The 16,979-nt window shown below is 44.5% G+C and overlaps 2 protein-coding genes across 2 annotated transcripts; both read left to right on the top strand.

The window, feature by feature from the left end:
- The first annotated feature begins 77 nt into the window (after nucleotides 1-77).
- LOC145703605 (dynein axonemal heavy chain 2-like) lies at nucleotides 78-13,681 on the top strand. The gene is given in 5 exon segments (XM_081780987.1): nucleotides 78-415; nucleotides 460-661; nucleotides 706-7,934; nucleotides 7,936-13,535; nucleotides 13,608-13,681. Coding segments are annotated over 5 exon segments (13,434 nt in total). The 3' UTR covers nucleotides 13,673-13,681.
- A 1,822-nt stretch (nucleotides 13,682-15,503) lies between these two features.
- On the top strand, nucleotides 15,504-16,670 carry LOC145704299 (uncharacterized). Its single transcript, XM_081781753.1, has 3 exons — nucleotides 15,504-15,617; nucleotides 16,104-16,248; nucleotides 16,295-16,670. Exons 1-3 carry the CDS (start codon nucleotides 15,518-15,520, stop codon nucleotides 16,416-16,418), a joined length of 369 nt encoding a protein of 122 aa, XP_081637879.1. The 5' UTR covers nucleotides 15,504-15,517; the 3' UTR covers nucleotides 16,419-16,670.
- The last annotated feature ends 309 nt before the right edge of the window (nucleotides 16,671-16,979 follow it).

Here is a 16,979-nt window from a genome sequence, read left to right as displayed (position 1 = left end):
TAATTTTTAGATTTTTATGGCTTTTCAATTATTTTGGGGTTGTTTTGCATTAACGGAAGTTCACAAAAGGGATTTAGATGAGCGAGATCGAGCTCTCGGTAGCCCCGCCGGAGAATGTTGTGGACATCTTCCGCAACTCGGTGGAAATTTCCGGCTGGCCCATCGAAAAATGGACCGAAGAGCAGCATTCCAAAGCCGTCGAAGATTACTGTAAAGGAGAAGAGCCGCTGATGCTCATTTTCCTCGACAAAGATGAAGAGATTCAAATGCTCAATCGGGTTCCACCAAACTTTGACAGCCGCGAGTTCATTTACATGATCAAAAAGCCAGAAACAGAGGTGACGTTTGAAAACTTCTACACGGAGGTTCAGACCGGATCTATTGTCGGCCAATCTGCCGTTGAATCACTTCTCAGGTAAAATTCTCAAAAATTTTCAAAAAAGTCATTTTCTCTTTTAGATTAATGCATGGTGTCTACGCACCGATTTTCTTGGAAACAACATCTCTGCCAGAAACGATATCAAACGATTTCAGCGCTAGAATGCACCGATTCTTGGCCAGTCTTACCGATGTCAGACATAAAATGGATGGAAAGACAGTCTTATACATTCCGGAAGAAAAGAAATGCCCAGCTGATTATAACGAAGCAATCAAAGACAAGGTAAATTTTCACCATGGATCACTTTATCCTCAAATTTTTTATAGGAACTTGTTGGAAGACTGGAAGCCACGATGATTCAGTGGACTCGACAGATCAAGGAAGTCCTTAGTGCGCAAGAAGCAGTAGAAACTAACGAAAACGCCGGTCCTCTGGACGAAATCGAGTTTTGGAATAACCGCTGCAAAGATTTATCCGGACTCTCGAAGCAACTTGATTTGGAGGGCGTGAAACGAGTCCAGAAGATTTTGTCCGTGGCGAAATTGAGTTACGTCAATCAATTCGATAAATTATCGAAACTTATTCAAGGAATGGATTTTAAAGATTTTCTGCTAAAACTTAGCGATAGAAGTTTTATTATCCATTGAAAAGATGGCTCCGCGCAAGCTCAGTCTAACTTGAAATTCCTGATGTTGCTCAAAGAGCCCTGCACAAAACTTGGAATCAGTCACCCAAAAGATGTTCCCGCTCAACTTACGACAATAATCCGAATGATCCGTATCATCTGGACGAATTCGCCGCACTACAACACCCGTGAGCGGCTCACCTCCCTCTTCAGAAAACTCAGTAACGAAATTATCCGCATCTGCTGCAAGAGCATCAGTTTGGATGCGATTTTCGACGGGCGAGTCAAGTCATCCATTCGCAATTTGATCGAATGCATCGAATGCTGCAACAAGTGGAAGAGAATCTATCGAAAAACCGCGCTTAGTCAGCACAAGTACTCCAGTCAGGGATGGGTTCTAGATCAGTCTTCGATTTTCGCGCAAATCGACGCTTTTGTCCAGCGATGCAAGGATTTGATCGAAGTCTGCAACTGTCAGATTCATTTTGCTCGATGGGAAGACGGCGAAAAGACACGAATGCCTGTTCTTGGTGGCCAGCGAGGCCCAGAAGTCACAAGATCCCTGTTAGAAATTGAAGAAACTTTCCGAAAGAATCTTCACAACTTGATGAAAGCAGAAAACGCCATTCTCGACGTCAAGAACACCTCCTGGCACGAAGTTTTCACGCGTTTCCGAACTGCCGTAAAAGAGTTGGAAGTCATGGTCCAGAATTTGATCACCTCCGCGTTCGATACAGTGAAGTCGGTGGACGATGGAGTTATGCTGCTCAAGGTTTTTGGACACTTCAAAAGTCGAGAGGCGATTAAACGTACGATTGATAAGAAAACCGTAGATGTAATGCTCATTCTCAGCGAAGAACTGAATGCTGTCAAGAAAGAGCTCTGGTCGAAGCGCTCAAGCAAGGCGTTTTACGATTTGCCTCAGCACGCTGGCCAAGCTTATCAAGCTCGCCTCCTTCGCCGCAGAATCGATAGATCATTCAAAGTCATTGACGATGCGAGATGGTTGGTCAAAACTGGCTCTGGCGAAGAAATCAAGGCGAGCTATAACCAGCTAACGACTGCGCTAGATGAATTTATCCGTAAAGTCTTCAACGAGTGGGCAATTACGGTCGATCGTGATTCGTACAAAAAACTTGAGAGTCCACTGATGGCGCGATCAGAGCTGCAGAAAAATCTCCTTGACATGAATTTCGACCCGTACTTGCTGAAATTGTTCTCGGAGATTCAGTTCTGGGAGATTTTGATGTTCGAAATTCCCCACTACGCGGCTGATGTTTACCAGAGAAGAGACGAGTTGAGAAGCTTAAGAGAAAATGTACTCCTCGTTGTTCGCGATTATAATAGAATCATCCAGGATCTCGACGAAGACGAAATCGGCCTCTTCAAAGAACGAATCAAAGTACTCGACAAAAAGGTCCAACCAGGTCTGAGCAAGCTCAACTGGTCCAACGGAACTGGATCAGAGTACTACATTACCGATTGCCGAGCACACGCATCGAAAGTTATGCAGATCGTCACTGGCTACAAGAGCGGAAATCAACAAATCGCCAAAAAGTGTCGAGCCATTTCTGAAGACCTTCTCGTCAAAATCAACAACAAAGAGGTTTACGAAGAACTGGACTTTTACGAAGACCAGCTCGATCATAAAGATGAAGTCAGTAAGCGGCTGCAGTTCTATTATTCGGATATTGTGAACGAGATGAGCAACCAGTACAACATGTTCAAGCGGGACTGGACCGGCAACGCCGATGTTTACAGGCACTGGGTCAAATACACGGAAAGAATCGACCAGTACATGGAAGATGCTTACAGAATCAACGTTAAATACAGTCTTCACGAGATCTTCAAGGCGATCAACGGCGACGGAAAATCAGCACCGAATCCTCTCTTCAGAATCAACGTTATTCTCGAAGAAAAGAAACCTGATCCAACCAAAAAGCGCCATAAGAACAAAAACTTTTACGAAGTACAGTTCTCCCCTCGCCTCGAAAAGCTTCAGGATGTGATCAGCACGACGATGTATAAACTGACCTCAGCTTTCCGTGGAATCCGTAGATTGCCCCAAATCTTGACGAAAAATGCACCGCAAACTCGATCGATCGCGGAAGTTATTGACGATGACGAGGAGACGAAAAAAGTGCGAAAGCTTATTTTGGAAGGCATCGAGCGAAACAACGATCAAGTCAAGGAATGGTCAACAATGTGGAATCAAAACTACATGGAATTCTGGAGCATCAACAAAGATGCTTTCATCGAGAAATACGATACGATGAACAAGGACATTTCATCATTTGACGCTGATCTTGCTCGATACCCTGAAACTCAGAACAATGTCCAGAAAGAAGAAGCGATCGTTATGATTAACTTCGTGCTTCTCGATTCCAATCCAATCAAGTTGTCCATCTCGCGCCATTGTCAAGAATGGCTGGATAAGTTTACGGGTCTTCTCTCCCGCCGCGCTACAAAGCGACTTACTTCTATCATGAACTTCATGGAAGAAAACGGTGCCGCTGTCACTACTCCACCAGAAGATTTGGATCAACTGTCTGACAGAATTGAACTCTGGGAAGATCTCAAGGCGTCTCTAGAAGAGAAGAACCGCGAATTGCCCGTCATCCGGGAGCATTTCCTGATTTTGGAAAAGTATGAAGTCACAGTACCAACAGAAACACTTGACTTGCTCGACACGATGCAAGATGGATACAATAAATACGCGGCTTCTGTTAACGAAGCGGAGGAAATGATCAAAAAATCAAAGGATAAGTTCAAGAGCAACTTGCTCTCCAATGCCGACGAATTCAAAAAGACCGTGGCGAATACGCGCGACGAGTACATCCGAGAAGGACCGTTTGGGGCCAATATCGCTCCAACTGACGCGCTTGCAGCTATCGCTCAGTACTTCGAAAACTGCGCTACCCTTCGCAAGAAAGAAAAATCCATTCGAAGAGGTCTTTCGATCTTCAAAATCGACCAAAGTGAGAATAAAGAGCTCACTGAACTCGAAGAAGAGCTTCAACTCCTTGAAACGATCTGGAAAATTGCTGAGAACTGGGATACTCTTTGGAACGAATGGAAAGTCACGAAGTTTGCTGATATCGTCCCCGATACTCTCGAGCAAAAAGCCGCTGTTTGCTTCAAAGACATTTCAAAGCGACAGCGGGAAGCTAAAGATAAGGACAACTGGACTATCGTCAAGTCAACAAAAGACACAATCGTCCGATTCCAGCGAACGATGCCTCTCGTCACTGATCTCAAAAATCCGGCCATGCGCGATCGACATTGGCTTGAAATCAAGGAAGACATTGGTACACCCTTTGACCACGAAACCGACGACTTTACTCTCGACAAGATCATCGAGCTCAAACTCGATCAACACGTCGATAAAGTCTCGGAAGTCTCAGGCGCTGCTTCCAAAGAATTGGCAATCGAGCAAGCTTTGGCTGATCTCGAAACTGCTTGGTCAACCATTGAGCTGGAAGTTGGTCCCTACAAAGATCGCGGACACTTTATTCTCAAAGCACCTGATGAGATTTTCACTCAGCTAGAAGACAACCAAGTTACTCTTGCGACAATGAAAGCCTCTCGATTCGTCAAAGCATTCGAAAAGACTGTTGATTACTGGGAACGAGCTCTGTCTCACATTATGGAAACGATCGAAATGATCCTTCAAGTCCAGCGACAGTGGATGTACTTGGAAAACATCTTTCTTGGCGAAGATATTCGAAAGCAGCTGCCAAAGGAATCCGCTGAATTCGACATAATTAATGTTGATTGGAAGACGCTTATGACCACTCTAAATGGCGATAAGAACGCTCGACGGGGAACGCACAAAGAAGGACTTCTGGAAAAACTCACGGCGATGAATACAAAACTTGAGGAAATTCAGAAATCACTTGACATGTATCTTGAAACAAAACGACAGATCTTCCCACGATTCTACTTCTTGTCCAATGACGATCTTTTGGAGATTCTGGGTCAGTCTAAGAATCCACCAGCGGTTCAGCCTCATATGAACAAGTGCTTTGATAACATCAAGGCCCTCCAAATGAAACCAGTCGCCGGAGCGATCAACAAACTCGAGGCTGTTGGCATGGAATCTTCCGAAGGAGAAATTGTGCCGTTCGGATCACCCGTACTTCTCGAAGGCCCAGTCGAAGCCTGGCTTTGCGATGTTGAGAGAACTATGCGATGGACTCTTCGAGAAATTCTCAAGAACTGCAAGATTTCTTTGAAGAAAATGATTACAAAGCGAGAAAAATGGGTGAAAGAATGGCCTGGTCAAATGACAATCACAGCATCTCAGATGCAGTGGACAACTTCTGTCGAAAAAGGTCTCATGCAAGCTAAAGAACGCCAGGACAAAAAACCAATGAAATCAGTGAAGAAAAAACAAATCGCCTTCCTCAAAAAATACGTCGAGTCTGTTCGAGGTTCTTTGAACAAGAATCAGCGAGCTAAGATCGTTGCCCTGGTCACGATCGAAGTGCACGCTCGGGATGTCATTGAACTTCTCATCAAAAAGGGCGATTTCGATGAAAACTCCTTCGCTTGGCTCCAGCAACTTCGTCTTTACTGGGACAGAAAGATCGATGATTGCATCGTTCGACAGACCAACACTCAGTTCCAGTACGGCTACGAATACCTCGGCAACTCTGGTCGACTTGCTATCACTCCACTTACTGATCGATGTTACATCACACTTACAACTGCGCTTCATCTTCATCGAGGTGGATCGCCAAAAGGTCCTGCCGGTACTGGTAAAACTGAAACCACAAAGGATCTTGGAAAAGCACTTGGAATGTACGTCATCGTCATTAACTGTTCCGAAGGTCTCGATTTCAAGAGCATGGGTCGAATGTACTCAGGTCTTTCGCAAACTGGCGCCTGGGGATGCTTCGATGAGTTTAATCGAATCAACATTGAAGTCCTGTCTGTCGTTGCGCAGCAGATTCTCTCCATTCTATCAGCTCTCTCTGCTGGCCAGAAACGATTTATTTTCGAAGGTCGGGAGATCAACTTGGTCTGGTCTTGTGGTATCTTCATCACTATGAACCCCGGTTATGCTGGCCGAACTGAATTGCCAGACAATCTCAAGTCAATGTTCCGACCTATTTCCATGGTTGTTCCTGATACTGCTTTGATCGCGGATATTATTCTCACTGGAGAAGGTTTTGACAACGCTCGAGGTCTTGCTAAGAAGGTCGATGTCCTCTACTCCTTGGCCGTCAAACAGCTTTCGAAACAAGATCACTACGATTTCGGTTTGCGTTCTATGGCCGCTCTTCTTCGGTACGCTGGTAAAAAGAAACGAGCGAATCCAAAGATGAACGACGATGAAGTCCTCCTTCTCGCTATGAGAGACATGAACGTAGCAAAACTCACCTCCACAGATTTGCCACTTTTCAATGCAATCACAAACGATCTCTTCCCCGGTGTCGATTTACCAACACTCGACTATGGCCAGTTCAAGGTCCAGATCGAGGAAGAGCTCAAAAAGATGAACATGCAGGTTTCTGCGAATGCCGTTGGCAAGGTCATCCAGCTTTACGAAACGAAGAATTCTCGTCACTCGACTATGATTGTCGGTGCCACTCAATCTGGAAAGACAACGACTTGGAAATGCTTGCAAAACGCGCTGAGTTCCATGTCGAAAACTGGAGCAGAAGGTTTCGAGAATGTTATCGAGTACCCTATCAATCCCAAATCTCTGTCCTTGGGTGAGCTCTATGGTGAATTTGACTTGGCTACAAATGAATGGGCTGATGGTGTCCTCTCCGCGCTCATGCGAAAAGCGTGTTCTGATGATCGACCTGATCAAAAATGGCTGATCTTTGACGGTCCAGTCGACACACTTTGGATTGAATCTATGAACTCTGTCATGGACGACAATAAAGTCCTCACGCTGATTAATGGTGAACGTATCTCGATGCCCGAGCAAGTTTCTCTTCTCTTCGAATTATCCTCTCTCGCTGTTGCCTCTCCAGCTACAGTTTCTCGATGTGGTATGGTTTACTTTGATAGCGCCGACTTGGGATACGAACCTTTCTTGAAATCCTGGCTGAGCACAAAACCAAAAGAGTTCCAGCCGATTCTAGCGGATCTTTGCACAAAATACATTGGCCCTCTTCTCGAATTCAAGCACCGAAACTGCAAGGAACTCGTCAAAGTGAACGAAGTCAACTCTATTCAATCCCTGACTCGTCTTTTCGACACTTTTGCCAACCAAGAAAATGGCGTCGACGTCAACGATGCTGAGAACTTCCCTACGATGCTTCAGTATTGGTTCGTTTTCTCACTTATTTGGTCAGTAGCTGCTGGTTTGACAGAAGAAAGTCGAAAGCAAGTGGACACTTTCCTCCGAGAATTGGATGGAACCTTCCCGAACAAAGACTCAATCTACGAATACTGGGTTGATGGAAAACAGTACACTTGGCAGAACTTTGAAGAAAAGCTTGAAAAATCATGGCGATACTCTTCCTCTGCTCCTTTCTATAAGATCATTGTTCCAACTGTCGATACTGTTCGATATAATCTGATTGTCTCAAGTCTCCTAAAGAATAAGAACCCTGTTCTCCTCACTGGCCCAGTTGGTACAGGAAAAACGTCGATTGCAGAAACCGTCCTCGACAGTGTTTCCGCCGATTTCAATCAATTGACGATCAACATGTCCGCCCAGACAACATCCAACAATGTCCAAGACATCATTGAAGCCAAGGTTGAAAAGCGAACTAAAGGCGTTTACGTCCCAGTTGGCGGTAAAAACCTCATCTGCTTCCTTGACGATTTGAACATGCCCGCGAAAGACACTTTCGGCTCGCAGCCACCCCTTGAATTGTTGCGACAATGGATGGATTACAGTTTCTGGTACGATCGAGAGAAGCAAGTTCAGCGAGAAATTCGAGGAATGTTCATTCTCGGCGCTATGGGACCCCGGTGGTGGAAGATCAGAAATTTCCGACCGTACCCAGAGTCGATTCAACCTCATCAACATGACCTTTCCATCTGATGAGCAGATCACCCGAATCTTCGGAACGATGATTAATCAAAAACTCCAAAGCTTCGACGAATCCGTCAAGCCGATCGGACTCACCATCACGAAGGCTACCTTGGAAGTTTACCAATCTGTCATCGAGCGATTCCTTCCAACGCCAGCAAAAATCCACTATCTTTTCAACTTGCGAGATATCTCCAAAGTCTTCCAAGGTCTTCTTCGAGCGAACAAAGACTACCACGACACGAGTACAGCTATGATCCGTCTCTGGATCCATGAGATCTACCGTGTTTTCTCCGATCGTCTCAATAACGAAAAAGATTCCGAAGCGTTCCATCAACTTGTCAACACAAAGCTTGGTTCTCTCTTCGACACGACTTTCCATGCCATCTGTCCGAGCAAGACGGTGCCCGTTTTCTGTGATTTCATGAATCCGAACGGCGTTTTTGAAGATTTTGAAGAAATTTCAAAGCTGAAAGCGTACATGGAAGAACAACTCGAGGATTACAATTTATCTCCCGGCGTCGTCTCTATGGACATCGTTCTTTTCCGCGATGCGATTGAGCATGTCTGCAGAATAATTCGAGTTATCCGCCAACCAAGAGGAAACATGTTCCTCGTCGGTATTGGTGGTTCCGGTCGACAATCTCTCGCTCGTCTAGCCGCCTACATCTGTGAATTCAAAACTTTCCAGATCGAAGTGTCTAAACATTACCGATCAAATGAGTTCCACGAAGATCTCAAGCGTCTTTACTTCCAAGCTGGTGTTGAGAATAAGCCAACCTGTTTCCTTTTCACCGACACTCAAGTCGTTGAGGAAAGCTTCATGGAAGACATCAACAACATTCTCTCGTCGGGCCAAGTTCCAAATCTCTACCGACCTGAAGATATGGAGGAAGTAGTTGGCGCCCTAGGCCCTGAGGCGAAGAAAGCTGGAATTCCGGAAACTTCGCAGGAGATTTTCAAGTTCTTCATCGAACGAGTCAGAAACAACCTGCATGTCATTCTTTGCGCTTCGCCGATCGGTGATGCTTTCCGAAATCGAATCCGACAGTATCCAGCATTCGTGAACTGCACAACGATTGACTGGTTCACTGAATGGCCTAAAGATGCTCTTTTGGAAGTCGCCGAGCGATATCTTGAAGGAGTTGATCTTGGTGGCGATGAGATTCGAAAAGAAGCAGCAATTATGTTTATGATTATGCACAAATCCGTTTCAAATGCATCAAAAAGAATGCTGGAAGAACTAAAGCGTCATAATTATGTGACACCAACCAACTATCTCGAGTTGGTCAGCGGATACAAAGTTCTACTTGCTGAAAAACGTGAAGAAATCGGCTCCCAAGTCAAGAAGCTCAGAAATGGTCTGTTCAAAATTGACGACACACGTGACAAGGTCGAGAAAATGTCTGCAGAGCTTGAAATCGCGAAAGTAAAAGTCGCTGAATTCAAGAAGCAGTGTGAGGAGTATCTCGTCACCTTGGTCCAGCAAAAGAAATCAGCTGACGAGCAGCAAAAACAGGTTTCCGCAACGCGAGAAAAAATTTCTCAAGAGGAAATAAAATGTAAAGCAATTGCAGACAACGCCCAGCGAGATTTGGACGAAGCCACGCCAGCTCTAGAAGCCGCCGTCAAAGCCCTCGAAAGTTTGAACAAAAAGGATATCACTGAAATCAAATCATACAGTAAGCCGCCACCACTGGTCGATACCGTCCTTCAGGCTGTCATGATTCTCCGACAAGCTGAGCCCAGCTGGGCCGAAGCTAAACGTCATCTGGGTCAAGGTGATTTTATTCAGCAACTGATCAACTTCGACAAGGACAACATGAGTGACAAAACTCTCAAAAAAATCGGCCAATACTGCGCCAACTCCGAATTCCAACCGGACATCGTCGGTAAAGTCTCTAGCGCCGCCAAATCTCTCTGTATGTGGGTCCGTGCCATGGAAGTCTATGGTCGAATCTTCCGAGTCATCGAGCCAAAGCGAAAGAGACTCAACGAGGCTACAACTCTTTTAGCTGAGAAACAAGCCATTCTTGCTGATGCCGAGGCTAAACTCCAGGCCGTCAATGACTTGATGGACAATCTCAAAAAGCAATACGAAGAAAAACTCGCCGAAAAGATGCGACTCGAGAAAGAAGCAAAACTCACCGAGGAGAAACTCCACCGAGCTGGTATGCTTGTCGATGGTCTTGCTGGCGAAAAGGTTCGATGGACTGCATCCGCAGAAAGATTGGAGGAATCTATTGCTTATCTTCCTGGTGATTGCCTCATCGCGGCTGCTTTCTTGTCTTACATGGGTCCGTTCCTGTCGAATTACAGAGACGAGATGGTCGAGCAGATCTGGATCAAACAGATCAAAGAACGAAACATCCCTTGCTCACCAAAGTTCTCTTTCGCTAATTTCCTCTCGAAGCCAACCACTGTCCGAGACTGGAATCTCAATGGTCTTCCATCCGACGCTTTCAGTACCGAAAACGGTGTCATCGTGACAACTGGTAAACGATGGCCTCTCATGGTTGATCCTCAAGGTCAAGCCATCAAGTGGGTCAAGAATATGGAAACGAAGAAGGGTCTGAAAATCATCGATTTGCAGCAAAGCGATTTCTTGCGAACTCTTGAAAACGCAATTCAATTCGGTACTCCTGTTCTTCTGCAAAATATTCAAGAAACGCTTGATCCTTCTCTCAGCCCTGTTCTCGGAAAAGCCTATTCCAAGCAAGGTGGTCGACTGGTACTCAAACTCGGTGACAAAGAAATCGAGTGGAATCCTGATTTCCGATTTTACATCACTACGAAATTGTCGAACCCTCACTATCCTCCCGAGATTTCAACTAAAGTCAGCATCATCAACTTTGCTGTCAAGGAGCAAGGTTTAGAATCTCAGCTTCTTGGTGCTGTTGTCCGAAAAGAACGTCCCGATCTGGAAGAGCAAAAGGACTCGCTCGTTGTCAACATTGCTCATGGAAAACAAAAACTTCAAGATCTTGAAGACGAAATTCTCCGACTCCTTAACAACGCTCAAGGTTCTCTTCTTGATGACGTCCAACTGGTCGATACTCTTCAAGAGTCGAAAGTTACGTCCAATGAAGTCACCCAGCAGCTCGAAGATGCGGAAGCGACTGAGATTAAAATTGATGCTGCTCGAGAAGGCTATCGCCCAAGTGCCAAGAGAGCCTCTATCCTCTTCTTTGTTCTCAACGATATGTCCTCCATCGATCCTATGTACCAGTTTTCTTTGGATGCCTACATCAATCTCTTCAACTTATCCATCGACAAGTCGCCAAAATCACCGAAAGTGGAAAACAGAATCAACAATTTGAACGAGTACCATACCTACGCGGTCTACAGATACACCTGTCGAGGTCTTTTCGAAAAACACAAAATGCTGTTCTCATTCCAAATGTGCGCGAAGATCATGGAAGCCGCCGGAAAACTCAACATGGAAGAATACAACTTCTTCCTTCGAGGCGGTATCGTCCTCGATCGAGAGGGACAAATGGACAATCCTTGTGCTTCCTGGCTCCCAGAACAGCAGTGGGATAACATCACAGAACTCGAAAAACTGACGAACTTCCACGGAATTATGCCGTCATTCGAGCATTACCCACGTGACTGGAAGACTTGGTATGTAAGCGCAACACCAGAGACCATCGAAATTCCTGGTGAATGGGACGCTCAGTGTAACGAGCTACAGAAAATGATCATTGTTAGATCACTTCGACCCGATCGAGTCAGTTTCTGTGCCATGAGCTTCATCATCAACAATCTAGGAGCGAAATTCGTGGAGCCGCCTGTACTTGATATGAAGGCTGTTCTTGCTGATTCAAGCGCGAAGACACCTTTGATTTTTGTCCTTTCTCCAGGAGTCGATCCAACTACTTCTCTTCTGTCCCTCGCTGAGAACTCTGGAATGTCGAACAGATTCCACGCGCTTTCACTGGGTCAAGGTCAGGCGCCTATTGCCACCAGAATGATCAAAGAAGGCGTCAAAGAAGGTAACTGGGTCTACTTGGCTAACTGTCATTTGTCCCTCTCCTGGATGCCTTCCATGGACAAGCTTATCGAGCAGATCATTGACGGAGACCCTCACCCTGATTTCCGGCTTTGGCTCTCTTCGTCGCCGAATAAAGAATTCCCCATCGCCGTTCTTCAGAGTGGTATCAAGATGACTACTGAGCCTCCAAAGGGTCTCAAGGCGAACATGAAGCGATTGTATCAAAACATCTCTCCGACTCAATTCGAGCGATGCCAGGCTCAATCCAAGTACAAAAAGCTTCTCTTCGCTCTTTGCTTCTTCCACTCTGTTCTTCTAGAGAGAAAGAAGTTCCTCATGTTGGGTTGGAACATCATCTACGGATTCAACGATTCTGACTTTGAAGTCTCCGAAAATCTCTTATCTATCTACCTGGATGAGTACGATAACACTCCATGGGACGCTTTGAAATATTTGATCGCTGATGTCAACTACGGTGGTCACGTTACGGACGATTGGGATCGAAGACTCATGCAGAGCTACATCTATGACTATTTCACAGATGCTGCGATCGAAAAAGACTACTTCAAGCTGTCCGCTCTCGACAAATACGTCATCCCCAAAGATGGCCCATTGAACACCTACATCGAGTACATCAACATGCTCCCTAACACCGACCACCCTGAAGCTTTCGGCCAGCATCCTAATGCAGATATTGCCTCTCAAATTACTGAAGCAAGAACCTTGTTCGAAACCCTCATTTCTCTTCAGCCTAAGGTCGCAGCTGCCGCTGGAGGTCAATCACGAGAAGATAAGGTGATGGAATTGGCGAACAACGTTCTCAATCAGCTTCCGGAAATGATCGACTACGAGGGAACGCAGAAGATTCTCAAGGACGATCCATCTCCTTTGAACGTCGTTTTGTTGCAAGAAATCCAGCGATACAACAGCTTGCTGGGAATCATTAAATCTTCGCTCAGGGATCTAAACAATGCGATCAAGGGTTTGGTGGTGATGAGCTCTGAGCTCGAAGAAGCATTCACTTGCATTTACGAAACGAGAGTTCCGCCCATGTGGGAGTTTGCTTACTCTTCGAAGAAACCCCTCGCCGCGTGGACCCGTGACCTTGTTCAAAGAATCGAGCAATTCGCCAAGTGGGCCGAGTCCGCTAAGCAGCCGCACATCTTCTGGCTGTCTGGTTTCACCTTCCCGACTGGATTCCTCACAGCTGTTCTTCAATACAGCGCCCGTCAGAGTGCTATTCCCGTAGACTCACTCTCCTGGGAATTCACCGTCTTCAACGTCGACGAGTCGAACATTGTAAATCCACCAGCTGACGGTGTTTACGTGAAGGGTCTCTACCTGGAAGGAGCAGGCTGGGACATGAAGGGTGCACAACTCATCGAAGCCGCTCCCATGCAACTCACGACTCCAGTGCCAGTCATTCACTTCAAACCAACAGAGGCAAAGAAGAAATCGGCGAAGGGAATGTTTGCTTGCCCGACTTTCTACTATCCTGTCAGATCGACAAGCTTTGTTGTTGCTGTTGATCTCAAAGCAGGTCAGTAAATTTATTATATAATGACTCTTTTTTCTTAGAAGAGATTTCTATCTTTCTAACATTTTTTTTCAGGAGAACACACATCCGATCACTGGGTCAAGCGAGGAACCGCCCTTCTCATGTCACTCGACCACTAAAACTATTTTATCTTCTGATTCAAATTTCTATTTTATTGTTATTATAAATATATATTTTCAAATCAAAATGATTTCATTTCTTCTCTTCAAAGAAGCAAATGAAATGGTGTTCATGTTTTACTGCAGTTGATGTGTATAACGCACGATTAGACAGATTTTGGTTTCGAAAATTAGGCCGGATTATCCGACTTCGCCAGCTCATTGATTAGCTAATCAAAAAGAAATTGACGTTTCTTGTCGAACTTCGAAAACTAGTGCAGATGTCTTTTCGATGCATTAAAAGCAAGCCAGTTGAGCTTTTTCAGAAGCTCCAGAAAGCCTTTGAGTTTTGCTGACTAAATTATTGAAAATGCAAAGCTGGTCCAGATTTATAAGAACTCCGAGCGAGAGAACAGATAATTTGAAAAGAGAAGAACGAGTATTTTTTATTTCTGCTCTTCCGAGCAACTCAAGCAGGTATTTTTGAGTTAATTATATTTGTGAAATACAGTCACAGGCTGCATTGATTTCGAAGGGGGTAATTTAAGCGATTTGGAAATGATCAGAGTCGATTTCGATTGCGCTAATTAATCATTTTCCTACGTCGCATGCAGTTCAGCAAAATTGTACATTCATCCTTTTTTTAATTGTTTATTTTTGAAATGGATGTTATTGTTTATTATAGATCTACCTCAGAGAATTCATCTTACTACGTTTCTCTTCATAAATCGTAAGTTACAATTTTAATTTGTTCATTGATAATTAAAATTCATGAAGTGACAGTATAAAATGGTCGATGCCCTGTCCAATCAAGCTTTTGGAAAATTATCAGAAAGTTAAACAACTTGAAAAATCAGCATTGTCGACGAAAGAAAACCTTTCCAAGGGTTACACGATGTTTTTCAACGAAAATTCAAGGAAGAATTCTCAGGGCGTGCAAGTTGAAACAAGGTTGGGTTGAATATTTTTTTTCAAAAGCGATCAGCACTCAGTTGACTGGTCTTCCCATTAGCCGGCTTTTGACCGACCGGTTCAGACCCCAGACCGTTTTCCCGGTTGGAAGCGGTTCGGTTTTCCATCAATTCACTTAACCTCTTAGTCTTCATATATGACCGAGGTGCCTTCCACATAAGCTTTTTATGGTCTTTCACCAAGAGAGCAATATCAACCCCACTCGCAGCAGCAACCTGGCCAAGTGCGCACGAAATGGCGATAAAGTGCGCCAAGCGAAAGAACACTTTGATTTTGAAGTTCAATCAGAGGCAAAATCGCAGCAAAACTTCGAAGCGCTGCAAAATATTTCGTCGATTCTTCAAAATCGACCAGAGTTTTTAGAACTTGTTACTTCAAGGAAAAAAGTTTCGCCAGAGAAAATGAGACCGAGGTATTTTTTATAACTTTCGGCATTTCTATGGTTTTTTTTTCAGACCGACGTACAGAGATTTCCTTCCGAATCGAATCAGTTCCAACGCAACTCTGATGAATTCCTCGCCAAATGTGCCCCCACACGTCGTCACGTGGATCCATTCCGGCGGACAGACTTCCTTCAATCACGCCCAAAGAGTCCCAAAAGTCTACCAGCTCCAACCTGGGTTCAGGGATGAAGAGGAAGAGGAGGATAGCGCGTAAGTTTTTTTATTACTCACCTTGGCACAGTTAAAATACACGAGCACTTATTTTTTAGACACAAGAGGAAAAAAGGCGACAATGTTGCCAAAGCAGGGTACTGTAAAAAGCGCTATAAATCCAATTTATAGATCATCGTCAAAAATATAATCACAATTATATTCATTATAATCATTTTTCGTTAGTTTTCGTGAGTTCCTGAACTTCATTATTTTTTTCAGCTTGACTCGGCTGATAAAAATGTGCGGAAAATGTTTCGGCGATGAATCAGATGATTCTTCCTCTGGAGGAAGTTCTAGTGAAGAAGGCTCCGATGGTGGCTCAGATGATGATGATGACGGTGATTTTTCTTCGTATAAAACAATTAACAAAATAACTTACACTGTAATCCCACTTGCATTCATAACAAACTCACCCACTAACAACCCCTCCTGAGCCCCAAAAGTCGCCGTAACATGGCTCGAGAGAAAGCTCTGGTGGCTTTTGTGGGATATGGAAGAATCCTCGGATTCGTCATCTTCCAGCTCTGAGAAAAAGAGACTGGACGATCTTGATGACTTGATGGATTTGAATTCGCAGGCGGGCACGATGGACAGCGAGCCGTCTCTCGGCGGCGACAGTACTGAAATAGAATTCGGATAGTAGGCGATTAGGTCAAGACTTGACAAGGAACTCAGACTTTTCAGCGCAATGTCGGATGATGGATTTGGTAAAACGGAGAAATCGATACAGAGACTTGTATCAGCAGAATTTTTACAATACTTCATCTTTGTCGTATTCCGTTCTTTTTAAAAGGGATCCGTGATAATTAAAATCAAAATTAAAGATGCTGATGGTGGGGATGAAGTGTCCCTAGATGACGATTCCGGCGGAGGAGATTCCGGAAGCGACGATGACGATGGAGACGGAGATGACGACTCCATCGATACAGATGCGCTAGATGATGACATTGCGAACGATCAGTGGAACAAGTAAGCTAGCAATCACGTGTGAAGCCATAATCGCGGGATAATTAAGCATGGACGGTGATAACATGGACGGCGGCAGCGTTGACGGCGGAATGTCCATGGGCTCCGACTTTTCCGATAGCCTGACAGAGCTGAGAGCCGGTGGGAGGAATTTCTTTGGCGAGATTCGGTGATCACTAAAATGTCGACTTTTTCTACATTTTAGACGAATTTTTACTTTTGCTTCTTTTCCAAAATGCGAAAAGATGATTTTCGCTTATTGAAAATCGCAATTTTTATGAACATGATCCAATAAGTTGTGTGATCCTAACTAAAGAATTCGGTAGATGCAAATAGCTGCGATACGATTCATGCACTGGAAGGCGTGTCCAACGACACCTGGAGTATTTACTCTTATCACGAGTACTGAACCATCGAAACCTTACTTTGACCAATAAAGGATATTTGCTGCGTATTATCGTTCATTTTCTACTCTGAGAACATTCTGAAAATCGTTAATGTCAATTTGGACCGTTCTCATGTAATTGATTGTAGAATCGGAGACTGTGCGTGGCTACTCCTTTCACACAAAGTAAAAAAAGTCAGGAATATTTTGGAGATTGACTACCAAGAAGGTGTGTCGAAGATAATGGAGGTTTACCCATTTACTCCTGATCAGTTCAATTACTTGGGTTTGTTACAATATTCTTGAATGTGAAAAAAAAAACATGATAGTGTAAATGACTTGTTTGTTT

This window comes from Oikopleura dioica, chromosome PAR (genome assembly GCF_907165135.1).
Source record: "Oikopleura dioica chromosome PAR, OKI2018_I68_1.0, whole genome shotgun sequence".
NCBI lineage: Eukaryota > Metazoa > Chordata > Appendicularia > Copelata > Oikopleuridae > Oikopleura > Oikopleura dioica.
The sequence above is the reverse complement of the archived record's forward strand: the minus strand, read 5'-3'. Positions and strand labels throughout refer to the sequence as shown.